The following is a 14,273-nucleotide window of genomic DNA, read 5'->3' as shown; positions in this document are numbered from 1 at the left end:
TCCTCAGCACAGATGTAATAACAGTGATATCAGTGTCACTCTACATAACTGACAGAAGCTAGGCCGTTCAAAGAATGTACTGTGGACATATAAATCTACCCTCAGTACGAACACAGTAGATGAACTGCAATTAAGGCGTTTTAATTCAGTAATTATATTAACCAATTATTGTTTCAAACAAATCTATTACACATTCCTACCTGAGTTCAGAAGAGCGCAGGATCTTTGTCAAAGAGACACAATTCCCTTCTACAGTTCCTCTTCCCACTGAGGGAATGGCTTTTCGACATGCTACATACAGGGCACAAGCCAACCAGTGAAGATCTTCCCCCTAAAACAAAACAAATCTCCTTTCATTTATACACCAATGTACAGGCATAGAGTCATACAGCATGGAAACAGACTGTTCAATTTAACAAGGCCACACCAACCATGTTCTCAAACTAAACTAGTCCCACTTGCCTGCATTTGGTCCATATCCCTCCAAACCTTTCCTATTCATATACTTATATAAATGCCTTTATAACTTTTCAATTAAATGGCCTTACAAGTGACAGTCTCGAGTTCAGATAGCTCTCATTGTTGAGTTTGTGTTTTTAAAAGCAATACATTTTATTGAGACTGAGTGCAGAAAAGAAACTTTGGGTTTCAGTTCTCAGGCATTTAATTCAGGACAATTTGGCTTGATCATGTTGAAAAATCAGGTTGTTTATCCTTAGCTTCTGGAAGAGATGTTTCAAAAAAAATTTTAAAAACACAAGATTTGGCCCATCATAGCACAGTTAATTATTTCCACTCTGCCTTGGATTTTCTTTTGTCTGAACAGAGATTTACTTCAGAGCATAAACTAAATTTATCTTTCAATAAATGTACACTGCAAATGGTAAGCTTTAGCAGAGTTTTTTTTTGTTAAAAACATGAAACAGAACACCTAATTGTCAATAGTCAGGTATGCATTTTTGATTTGGTGGGTGCACATATTCTAGAAATTAAGTGCACATTTCCAGTCTTTTTTATTATAAAGTTATACTTTATAGAATAGGAAATCAAAAAAAAATCTGGAAAAAACACTGTGGTAACCAGAGGGCATGAGGCAGAGAAAAGCACAGAAATAGGAGGTAGGTTGGTAAAGAACAGAGAGTCAAGACACAGAAATCAAAACAGCACTGAGAATGATGCACCATCAGTTATTTGCTTTTAAAGACATCTGTTTCACTATCGAGGGGATGGTTTTGAAGGAAATGTAGGAAGTGCTCAGGCCAAAGATTTACTTGTCCCTTTTGATCTAATCTTTGTGTGAACTGGCCCAAGCATGAACACAATGCCTTTGTACTTTGCAATACAACTATATACACAATCAGACAGCACAGAAGCAAGCATTTGTCCCCATTGTGCCTGTGCACTGTGTCTCTTTGAATGGCCTATCCAATTAGTCCTACTTATGTTCATGCCAGAATCCTGCAGATTTTCAAAGTATATGTATTACATCACTTTAATAAAGTCCTTTATGATTGCTTTTCTAGCAAGACTTAGTGATCTACTTAATAGATTAAACTAACAGTATACTATGATCATCATTCATACCAATTTTTTTTGGAAAGAGGGAGAATTTTTTTTTCCCTGATCATACTCAAGATATCACAGATCTAGATATCCTACAATCTGTCTCTATCAATTTTAACTGGAGCATAAGAGGTTGAGGGGTGACCTTATAGAGGTTTATCAAATCATGAGTGGCATACATAAGGTCAACAGCAAAAAGGTCTTTCCCACAGGTCTGGGGAGTTCAAAAGCTAGAGGGCATAATATTAAGGTGAGAGGAGAAAGAGTTAAAAAGGGACCAAAGGAGCAACTTTTTCCACACGGAGGTTGGTTTGCATGTGGAATGAACTGACAGCAGAAGTGGTCGATGGAGGTACCGTTACAACACGTAAAAGACATTTGGACAGGTACACAAATAACAAAGGTTTCGAAGGATATGGGCCAAATGCAGACAAAGGGGACTAATTTATTTTGGGAATCTTGGGTCAGTATTGAAGAGTTGGATGGAAGGGTTTCTTTCCATGCTGTATGCAATCTATATGGATTTCAGTAAGGCATTCGACAAAGTTCCCCCATGGGAGACTGATTAGCAAAGTTAGATATCATGGAATACAGGGAGAACTAGCCATTTGGATACAGAACTGGCTCAAAAGGTAGAAGACAGAAGGTGGTGGTGGAGGGTTGTTTTTCAGACTGGAAGTCCTGTGACCAGTGGAGTGCCACAAGGATCGGTGCTGGGCCCTCTACTTTTTGTCATTTACATAAATGATTTGGATGAGAGTATAAGACGTACAATTAGTAAGTTTGCAGATGACACCAAAATTGGAGGTGTAGTGGACAGCAAAGAGGATTACCTCAGATTACAACAGGAGCTTGACTAGATGGGCCAATGGGCTGAGAAGTGCCAGATGGTATTTAATTCAGATAAATGGGAGGTGCTGCATTTTGGGAAAGCAAATCTTAGCAGGACTTATACACTTAATGGTAAAGTCCTAGGGAGTGTTGCTGAACAAAGAGACCTTGGAGTGCAAGTTCATAGCTCCTTGAAAGTGAAGTCACAGGTAGATAGGATAGTGAAGGAGGCATTTGGTATGCTTTCCTTTATTGGTCAGAGTATTGAGTACAGGAGTTGGAAGGTCATGTTGCGGCTGTACAGGACTTTGGTTAGGCCACTGTTGGAATTTTGCGTGCAATTCTGGTCTCCTTCCTATTGGAAAGATGTTGTGAAATTTGAAAGGGCTCAGAAAAGATTTACAAGGATGTTGCCAGGGATGGAGGATCTGAGCTACAGGGAGAGGCTGAACAGGCAGGGGCTGTATTCCCTGGAGCATCAGAGGCTGAGGGGTGACCTTATAGAGATTTACAAAATTATGAGGCTCATGGATAGGATAAATAGGCAAAGTCTTTTCCTGGGGATCAGGGAGACCAGAACTAGAGGGCATAGGTTTAGGGTGGGAGGGGAAGATATAAAAGAGGCCTAGTGGGGAAACTTTTTCACACAGAGGATGGTACATGTATGGAATGAGCTGCCAAAGGAAATGGTGGAGGCTGGTACAATTGCAACATTTAAAAGACATTTGGATGGGTATATGAATAGGAAGCTTTTGGAGGGATATGGGCCGGGTGCTGGCAGGTGGGACTAGATTGGGTTGGGATATCTGGTCGGCATGGATGAGTAGGACCGAAGGGTCTGTTTCCATGCTGTACATCTCTCTGACTCTATGACAGTAGACTATATGGACAGTCTCTTTAAATCATGACAATAAAGGTACATTCAATAAGTTTATTTTTTCTGTCAGGAACACAGAACCAGATGTTTATGTTTAAGTTGTGTACTTGGACTAACTCCTTGATAGAGCAAATTCCACTAACATTCAGGGAGATACTGACATGTAAGACTAATACAGTGATTGAGGTATAATACGAATGACTGGAACAGTGAAAATAATCAATTGCCAACAATACCGGCTTCCCACACACCAGAATGTCCGCACACAGGCCTTTCATAAAACAACTGCCAGTGAGTATGATCAGCTTGTATTATATTTGCTACAAAGTGGTGTCATCTGAATTTAGGAAGTGAAAATGATAACTAAATACATTTAAAACTACCATCCATTATTTGAATACATGCACAAACAAAATTCCACAATGACTATTGATATTATATATTAAAACTCTGATAAAAGAAACCTGAGCTCCATTCATTATGCTTCTTGTGGGACACTGCGGTATCGCATCATTGTTGTTCCAGCTCCTAAACTTTATTTGATAAAACTGTAACGAACACAGCTTGCAGCAAGTGAAATAGTCCATTGGAAGGATGAAGAAATAATAGTCAGAGCAGGGCTCTACTTAGCCTCCGTCTGTTTTGATAAACGAGATTATGTTAAGTTTTTGTAAAATTAGGTACGCACACACAAATAATAAAAAAAAAAATTTAAAAAAGAAATTGAAGCGAACTGAATGATGCGGAGGTAACAATAAAATGAATAGGTATGGCCTTATACGGAGGAACTGTATCAAATGTAACAGCAATGTTCCATTTTCTCACTATTTATGAAGTGGTCTTAGCGTTAATTTCAAACATGCTTTTGCATACTGGAAAATTTATTTGCTTCCCCAAAAATTGACAAAGTGAAAATAATCTGAAGACCAACCTGCTCAACAAAAGATAGTTTCCGTGCTGAGAAGGTTTGATTGGCTTTCTTTACCAAAAAAAAACCTCAAACAAAATAGTGACAAGGTAACTAGTAGCAGTTCACTAACTTAAAATTAATACGTATTAAATACTGCACCTCCATGCAGCCATAACCTCGTCTCCTTTGTTCTGTTTAAACACTATGATCTGGATGTTGTATGTTACGATCTGCCTGTCCTGCATGCAAAACAAGAAACTTTTAACTGCACTTCGGTACATGCGACAACAATAAATCAAATCAAAGTATACAAAAAAAAAATTCCTGAGGGCCAAAACATGTTCATAATAGTTTTGGGTTTCTACATTGGCAATTCACTAATTTAAGCAGTTGCATCATATTAACAATCGTTTTGCACATTATTAAACACCAACACCTTTGTATGCATTTTCCCATTAAACTGTCCTTTTCAGGAATATTCTGTCATTCTTAGATAGAGAAATTCTCTTTCTCATCCCTCAAGTTCTCACGAAAATGTCTCTCTTATTTTCTTTGCTTCAACACAGTTCTTTTCATGTATGTTTGGATATCTCGGAGCCCTTTATTTCTCATGTCCGACATCGTCTTCCATTGGTTTTGTCACAGCACAATTAGCTTAATGCATCTGAAAATTCTGCAATTCTGAAATCTATTTTTAGCCCGAGTTGCTAAATCTGTACTAACCAGCTGTTCGTGGGTTATACATGCATTTTCCAGGACAATGGTCTGTTCTTTGGAGGCTAATAGAGTGGGGAGGATCCACCATTAATAGGTGAAAATGTGTTGCTGGTTAAAGCATAGCAGGTTAGGCAACATCCAAGGAATAGGAAATTTGATGTTTCGGGCACAAGCCCTTCATGATGAAGGGCTTGTGCCCGAAACATCAAATTTCCTATTCCTTGGATGCTGCCTAACCTGCTATGCTTTAACCAGCAACACATTTTCAGCTGTGATCTCCAGCATCTGCAGACCTCATTTTTTACTCCACCATTAATAGGGACAATATTCTGAACAGTTACTCAGGTAAGCTGGGAGTAGAGAAACATGATCAGTTGTTAAATAAATTTAGGGACAGCAGCATTTTATATGACACACTGGTGAGATCACAGGAGGATAGCAAAGTGCTTGTATGATCAAACATAATCATGCACTAATCAGGAAGTCATGGCATCAGAGATGTACAGCATGGAAACAGATCCTTTGGTCCAACTCATCTATGCTGACCATCAAAAGTCGTCCCATTTGCCATATCCCTCTAAACCATTCCTAAATCATACACACATCCAGATGCCTTTTAAAATGTTCAATTGTACCAGCCTCCACAACTACTTCTAGATAAAAAGGGGAAGGCAGAAGCAGGGTGGTGAGGTGGGAATAGGTGAAGACAGGTAGAGGGTATGACCTGGTTTGTCAGTGGGAGGAATGAGTCCGGTTGGTGACAGGAAGGGAATCGGTGGGGGGTGGGGGGTTATTACAGAACTCCATTTCAAATGACTTCCCTCCCATCCCCTGACTCTCTCCCCAGCACCTCCTTCTCCCTTCCATTGCTCTCTGCCACCAACCAGACTCATTATTCCCACTGACCAACCAGGTTGTACCTTCTACCGATCTTCATCTATCCCCACCTCACCTGCCCCACCTCCTCTCTCTCCCCACCCCGACTTTAAAAATCTGCAATTCCCTCACATTCACACACAGGCCTGAAGAAGGGTTACACCTGAAATGTTGACTTCTATGCCTCTTGATGCTGCCTGGCTTGCTGTATTCTTCCAGCCTCCTGTCTGTCTACTTTGGATCCCACCACTTCCTCTGGCAGCTCATTCCATATATGCACCAGCCTCGGTGTGAAAAAGTTGCCCCTTAGGTCTCTTTTAAATTTTTACCCTCTCACCTTAAACCTATGCCCTCTATTTATGGTTCCCTTACCCTGAGGAAAATACCTTGTCTATTTACCCTTTCCATGCTCCTCATGATTTTTATAAACCTCTATAAAAGGTCACCCCTCAGTCTCCAACACTTCAGAAAAAACAGCCTCAGCCTGCTCAGCTTCTCCCTATAGCTCAAACTCTCCAACCCTGGCAACATCTTTGTGAAACTTGAAAGGGTTCAGAAAAGATTTACAATGTCTTTTCTATAGCAGGGAGACCAGAACCAAGCACAGTAGTCCAGAAAAGGCCCTAACCCAACGTCGTGTACAGCTGCAACATGACTTCCCAATTCCTATACCCAATGCACTGACCAATAAAGGCAAGTGGTTTCTTTACTATCCTATCTATCTGCAAATCTGCTTTCAAGGAACTATGAACCTGCACTCCAAGCATTCTGTTCAGTAACACTTCCCAGGATCGGATCATTAAATGTATAAATCCTGCCTGGATTTGCCCTACCAAAATGCAGCATCTAACATTTATTGTACGGAGGAAGAGAAACTCCTAAAGATGGCTATCAATGGAGGAAAGGAGGCACAGGTAGGTGCTGGGGAAATCACTGGACTAACAAACGATTAGTGGAAATAACAAAAAAAAGGAACAATTCAGCTGAAAAATATGATGTGGAGATCTGGTGTTAAACTAGGGTGTACAAAGTTAAAAATCACACAACACCAGGTTATAGTCCAACAGGTTTATTTGGAAGTACTAGCTTTTGCAGTGCTGCTTCTTCATCAGATGAAGACAAAGGAGCAGTGCTCCAAGAGCTAGTGCTTCCAAATAAACCTGTTGGACCATAACCTGGTGTCGCGTGACATCAGACTTTGTCCAACTGAAAAATGGGAAGAAATAGGAGACGAGAGATTGGAACTTACTGGAGGTGAAATTAGAAAGGAAAAGCAGAAACACATCAGACATCAGCTGAGATTAAGAGTTGACATTTCTAGGAATGACTCCTAATCAGAACTGAGGAAAAATGGAAATGCCAGACTTCATATATTTTCCCCAGCACCCATGATGTGTGTATGCAGGTGTGAGACACAGCAAAATACAACAAGTGTACAAATCTTTATTGATATTCCACCACCATGGAGAAAAGAAACACCCAAGTGGCCAGTGACAAGCAATGCTCTTCTCATCAAAGGGCAAAGGGCAATGCTGCATGATCAGACAGTGAAGGAGAGGGCAGGAATTAAATCAAAATAGAATTGGAGGGGGAAATAATACACTCCACTCCCTGCAGTGCCCACCTCTCCCTGAAAACCTTGAGGGTGCGTGCTCCTTCTCCAGAGAGACCAAGGCTCTGACATAACTGCAGAAGAGTGGCAGGCAATTGGCCTCGAAAACCCCCTCCTTGGCCCGCTGCCTGGACCTGTTTATGGCCAGTTTGGCCAGGCCTAGGAGCAGATCCATGAGGAGGTCCTCCGACCTACCCTTCCCCCTCCGCACCAGGTGCCTGAAGACCAGGAGCGTGGGACTGAAGTGCAACCAAAAGCAGAGAAGGTTTTTAAGAAAATCAAAAAGGGAGTGCAAGCGCCCACACCCCATATATACACGGTTCACGGATTCCACAGCACCACGGAACAAGCAGTTGGGCTGGGCATCCGTGAATCACTGCAATCTGCGGTAGCAGGGGACTGCAGCATGCAGCACCCTCCACCCCAGATCCCCAAGAGAAAGGGGGAAAGACTCCCGTGCAGACAGACAATCTTCCACTGGGGATCCCCACCGCCTAGTGGCAAATGAACACAGCAAGGTGTGTCCAGGCAGTGTATGAGGGAAAACACGTGGACTATGTGCAGCACAGTCTGTACAGGGCCCGCCACTTTACGTCCCTAAAAAGGGGCAAAACTAAAACTCCAGAGGCAGCTCAGGTTGTGGGCACAGGCTCCTGCAGGAAGTACGGGAACTTGGAGCCGATGTGAAATTCTGTCCGAGCAGCCAGACTTCATTTTACCTGTGTATTTCAGAATAATAGCCCACTACTTCAGTGTTTAATGATGATAGTTATTAGGTCCTCTTGCATGGGTGATGCAACTTTTAATTAACTGCATCCAATACATTATTTCAGAGGGAATGATGGTACAAAAGTGTGAAGCCAGTGAATGGACATATAAGAAAAGGTCCTGAGAAAAATTACTTTTTAATAAAACAAAATCACAGCAACAGGGACATTTTTAATTGGAGTACATTTATGTACCTGAATGAAAAAAAGTTCATTGGTTCCATCTAGAAAAAAGAACATGTCAATGAATTTTGTCCAGTCTGCCCCCATTTGTTTCTTATAGCTGATAAAAATACATTTCCATTCCAAGGACAAGTCGTATCAAGTTGCAGTAATGAAGCGCAAGAAAAAAATGGCCAAAAGCAAGGGAAAATGATAATGTACTGTGGAAAGGTTTAACCACAGAGAATGGTAGTAAAACAAATGGTTCACAGAAGCAGCTGATGACTGTACTAATTTTGGCAATACTTGGAATGAGCTTGCAATACAGGAGAAAGATAGAGTTGTACAGCTACTAAGCAGGTAAGTAGGAGTTTGTAAGATATAATGGAGTATTTCAGACATTTGTAAATGTAGTAAGTGTTTATCTTTCAACTTATGGGAATAAGGGAAGTGAAATAAGTTGCAGTGGGAGCAAAGCAAGATAGTTTCCATCTTTTTCAGAATCCTACTGGAGAAAATTAGAGCTCAAGCATGTGTTAATTTCAGATAGGCAGGCTGACAGAACAGAAATGACTGTCGAATGAACCCATGAACTCAATCACTAAGTGGCATGTCAATAGGGAAAAGTTTGTCAAGTATATAGCCAAGTTCTACAGAGTAACTGTTGAGTTAGTAGAGAAACCAATACTGGAGAGGCTACAGTTGACATTGAACAGATGGCCTTGTGAACATAGGCTACAAAGAAGACGGTGTGAGAGGTGAAGGAGTGGGCTGATGGGGTCAAATACAATGGATCCATCGCAGAGTAGATGTAAAGCATGTATTTATTTACTTTAATTTGGATGGTTTTCATTGTTGACAGAGCAGAAACCAGACTGAAGTGACAGAAATTGAATTGTAGGAGGGTGAGCACGATGCTTGTAAATAAGAGTAAGGAACTCATAGTTCCTTAGGCCATTTGCCCCTCTGAGCTTGTTCCAACATCCAATAAGGTCATAGCTGACCTCATTTTAACTTCAACTCTATGTTTTCCTGCATATCCCCAATAATCTTTCATCTCCTTGGTAATCAAGAATCTACTTTAAAAATACTTCCAAGATTCTGCATTGACTCTTTTGAGGAAGGGAATTCCAAAGTTACACAGGCCTCAGAGAGAAACATGTTTTTCTCATCTGTCTTAAAATAGTTTAACAATAGTGTGTTGCCTATGATCAGTAATTCTAGCTGCTCCCACATGAGGAATCCTCTTCTCCACATCCACCTACCAAGTCCCCTCTAACCTTTCTAAAACCCAGAGGATGCAGACTTAGCCTGTCCAGCATTTTTTTTCAAAAGACAATCCACTCATTCCAGGTATGGATCTAGCTAAATCTTCTCTGAACTGCTTCCAACACATTAACATCCTCCTGCAAGCAAAGGTGACCAGTACTGAATACTGTACTCCATATGTGGTTTCGCCAGTGCCCTGCAGAACTGAAGCATAACCTCTCAACTCTTGCATTCAATTGACCTTTGCAATCTTTCAACATTTAAAAGAATTCAAGAAAATTGAGAAAGATAGGTAGAGTCTTGAATGTGTCAAGAGTACATTTTATATGAACACTTGCAATAAGCAACCTAAAAGATAATACTGCATTCACTACGAATCAGAATCACAAACAGATGGCTGCGAATTGACTTTCCAATGCCATAACTTCTGCATGTTACTTAGAGCGATAGATTCGATTGGGTCTGAAGTGGATTGGTAGGTCATTTGACCATTGCACTAGGCAACACAGATCATGTCTGCATTTCTACTTGGGCTGCAAAATAAAAACATTTCAATAGTTTGTGAAACCTGACCTCGCGACAAAAACTGATTGGCTGCAAGATGTTTTGCGGTATCCCCAAAACATGAAAAGCACGATAAAAAAAATACAAGTTATTTATTTCAAACTAAAGCGCGAGTGTAAGACACAGGGTCACAGCTAAACTGGTAAGACTCGAACTTATGACTGACATCGCAAAATAATTTGCTAGCCGTTAACAACCAGGGCTCTCCTAGGTGAGGTATTGTGTGCGTAAACACTAAAATTGATAGAGAAATATTGAATGTTGTGGCTGTCTGATTGGCCTTCCTCATTCGTACAATTATGTCACATTCACAGCATAAACAGGCGACATGCTCTTCCGGTGCTGCTGCTTCCACCACAAGGCTTAGTTGTTTACGTGGACGGTTTAAAACTTTGCTTTTGGCACGGTGGGTCGGGCAAGGCACTGCTGAACGAGACAGTACAGGTTTCTCGAATTGGAGCGAGGACTTTAAACTACTTTAAATGGCAGCACCGAAGGGCAGGCCTGCCCCTAGTCTGCAATGGTTAGCGGCAGCAAACCCTCTCAGCCTCTCGTGAAAATAAAGCAAAACATTAAAACTTTCAAACGAATGGATTGCAATAGCTTGATGTGTGTATTCCTTGTATGCTGAATTCCGATGTTGCAAACTAATGCAACGCAAAGAATTACCTCTGACCCTCCCCATCCCCCTCAGCTGTCAGTGGGTACTTATTTAGTCGGCAGATGTCACCTCGGGTACACGCCCCCTTAGTCAGGCAGCTCTCAGTGTGTGTGTGTCTCTCGCCCTCTGTCCCACACCCTGTCCCACTCACCTCCAGGGTGTATTTCCTTCTGATGCTCTCGTAACTTGCCCAAGCCTCACATTTTGCACCCTCGTCCATGTTCAATTTCTGACAAAGTTCCTCAAACCTCTGCTTGGTCGGGCAGCCGCCCTGCTCGTCCTCGCTGGCCATGGTGGTTGGTGATCAGCGATGGCCGGTCGGGTTGCGGGTTGGTGGATTGTTGCTGCTATTGCAGGAGAGCAGGAGCAGCAGAAACACCGCTACCGCTACAGCTGCAGCTGTCCCCGGGACGGCTCAGGCAGCGCTCGCGGGCCGCACTGTAGCCATTTAAAAGCCGCTTGATTGACAGCCCCACGCGTGTCCCGCCCTTGCCGCCGTCTGATTGGCCCAGCTGGCTGCCCGTCGGAACGTTCGATTGTTGCTTTCTGGCCGCTAATTGGCCTCGCGGCCACGTCAATCACCGCGCTTCCCGTACCAGGCCCCGCCCACTCCTTGCCAAGTACCTGGAAGCGCACAGCGGAGGCTTTGTGAGAGCCAGGCAAGGGGGATGCCTACTGTTTAGGCTGGCAGCTGGCAACCCCCCTATTCATGGGAAAGGATGTTCCCCAGCACCTCCCTGACACGTCCACATCCCTGACAGCTTGCAGAGAAGATTTAATACAAAGGTTCCGGGGTGGGGGCGAGACAGGGGATGAGGTTAGAAAATAATCGGGGCCACTCTCTGCTTCACGTCAAAGGTGTTTGAGAGGATTTTCTGATGGAAATGTATACCGCAGCACGTTTTAGATCAAGTAGGCAAGGTGAAGCTGCGCTCATTAGCTGATTGCACAAAAGGCTACAGTTTTGAGCAACATATGTAGAGGTGATGGGAGGCAGAACCCCAACGTGGAACAGGGATCTTCCTGCTTACCAAAGTATGGGAAGCTGGGATGCTCAACACGTACACTGGGAAGTTGGATAGGAACTTGAGGGCACGGAATTTGTAAAGGTATGGGGATAGAACGCGCTCTACAGCAGTGCTTTTTAGCAAATACAGAAATTGCTGGGAAAACTCAGCAGGTCTGACAGCATCCCAATATACTGAAGAATCGTCACGACCCAGAACATTATCAGAAAATTGAGTTAATGTTTGTGGACAGAAAACTGAGCTAATGTTCTAGGTCATGACGCTTAAGAACATTCAGATACCGTCAGACCTGCTCAATTTTCCCAGCAATTTCAATTTTTGTTTCTGATTTCAGGATCTACAGTTCTTTTATTTTTTTTCCTTCCTAAACCTTTGCCTTGCTGAAACCCCATTTCCAGATCTGAAAATTACTGCAGTTTTTCAGTGAGAAGGAGGCCTGTGAGATTGGGGTTTCAGAACTCTGCCAGTGTTGCATAGGAGCCTCTGTTGCCTTAGAGTTCCTTACCTTCCTTGGGGTCTTAACCAACCCCCCCCACCATAGTCTACAGAGAGCAGGCATGGAGCTGATGGGGTCATTGTCCTTGCCAGTTTGACTCAATTATTTTATCTGTTGGAGACAGAAAAAACAAATTTCTCCACAGAAGGTGCTCAACCTGAATACTTGCTAGCATTTATTTTATTTCAGATTTCCAATATATGTATACTTTTGCTTTTGCTCCATTAATTTGAGGCTACAACTCTTACATTGAACTTTTCTAGTAGTGGGTCTGCAACTCTACAGTGTCATGCTGTATATATAGTAGATATTTCTATAATTTGAAAAAGGGTCTTGCCCTGGCTGAGATTGCAAACCTCAAGAAAGTTACAGAGTCATGGAGCCGTAGAAACGTACAGCACAGAAAAAGACCTTTCAGTCCAACTTGTCCACGCCAACCAGATATCCTAAATTTGCCAGCATTTAGCCATTATGCCACTAAAGCCTTTATATTCAAATACCCATCCAGATGCCATTTAATTGTTGTAATTATACAAGCCTCCAAGACTTCCTCTGGCAGCTCATTCATACACACCTTTTAGGTGCCTTTTACATTTTTGCCCTCTGACCTTAAATCTATGCCTTCTCATTTTGGTCTCCCCCACCCCAGGGAAAAGACTTTGTCATTTTACTTTATCCATACCCCTCATAATTTTATAAACTTCGAAAAGGTTGCTGCTCAACCTCTGACAGTTCCAACAATGAAGCCCATGTTTCTACTGATAGGTACTCAACACCCCTTTCATCCACATGTCCATGAATTTGAACCTTGAAAAGATTGTACTAGCCTGGGGCTGCATCACATGGTTTGGTAGCAATAACAATTTTTCCTATAATTTACATACTGTGAAGAAATACTTCCAGGAATGTTCACAGGCTGATGCATCTATTACTAAGTGTTGTAATCGTGCATTGTTCCAATTCTACCAAATTTTACCTTGATGCAAAACCTAGCTCCTCATGACCTAACCCACAGCAAGCCAGTTCACCATAACCCAAGGATCAATGACATATAATTGCGCCCAGATTAGAAACACTTCAAATTTAAAATTCTCATTCCTGTTTTCAAGTTTCTGAATGGTCTCAACCCTCCTTATTGCTATCATCTCTTTTAGTCCCATAGCCTAAGATATCTGCATTCCTCCAATTTTGGACTCTCAAGCATCCCACCTTCAAACATTCCATCATTGGAAATTGTGCCTACTGTTGTTAAGATCCCAAGCTCCGGAATTCATCTCTAAACTTTTTTGAATCTCTAACTCCCTTTCTATTTCTCTTTTAAGACATTGCTTAAAACTTGGCTGTTTGATCAAGTGATCATGCCCAAATATCTTACATGGCTCCATGTCAAATTTTATTTGATTACTTTTCAGTAAAGTACCTTGGAATATTCTAGTATCCTTGAAGACCACATGATGTAGAAGGAGGTCACTCCACCCATTGAGTCTGCTCTACCTTCAATGAGATCATGGGTAACATGATTATCCTCAACTCCATTTTCCTAGCTTACCCCTATTACCCTTGATTCCCTTACGGATTAAAAATCTGTCATGGCCTTGAATACACTTAATGACCCAGCCTTGACAGAATTCTGCAGTGAAGAATTTCTGCACATTGACTGCCCTGACCATATATGTTTCCATAAGGTTTGTACTAATTTGTCTAAACTCCAAACAATCCTCACAAGAAACTCCCTCTATATCCAATATTAAACTAACAAACCTTCTCTGGACTATTACTATGGAAAATAAAGAGCATGTAAGTGTGTGAAGGATTAAAACATGAAGACCCCTGGCGATCTGTTTCAACGGATCTGTGGAAAGCTACACTAGTCAAATGGTCACTGTGGCAGGATGGGGCCACTGTTGCAGGATGGGATAAGAATAGTGGAATGCTCCTAT

At 42.0% G+C, this 14,273-nt stretch overlaps 1 protein-coding gene across 1 annotated transcript in view; it reads right to left on the bottom strand.

Annotated features, from left to right (window-relative positions):
- rbl2 (retinoblastoma-like 2 (p130)) overlaps positions 1-11,252 on the bottom strand; it is a 144,139-nt gene extending 132,887 nt beyond the window's left edge. Inside the window, exons 1-2 of the mRNA XM_060838134.1 lie at positions 10,961-11,252; positions 201-331 (exon numbers count right to left, since the gene is read on the bottom strand). Coding sequence (XP_060694117.1) covers positions 201-331; positions 10,961-11,101 — 272 coding nt within the window. The 5' untranslated portion in view covers positions 11,102-11,252. The remainder of the gene's footprint in view (positions 1-200; positions 332-10,960) is intronic.
- Between the last annotated feature and the right edge of the window lie 3,021 nt (positions 11,253-14,273).

This window comes from Hemiscyllium ocellatum, chromosome 17, assembly GCF_020745735.1.
Source record: "Hemiscyllium ocellatum isolate sHemOce1 chromosome 17, sHemOce1.pat.X.cur, whole genome shotgun sequence".
In the NCBI taxonomy this organism is placed as follows: domain Eukaryota; kingdom Metazoa; phylum Chordata; class Chondrichthyes; order Orectolobiformes; family Hemiscylliidae; genus Hemiscyllium; species Hemiscyllium ocellatum.
This window is presented reverse-complemented; position numbering and strand designations above follow the sequence as displayed.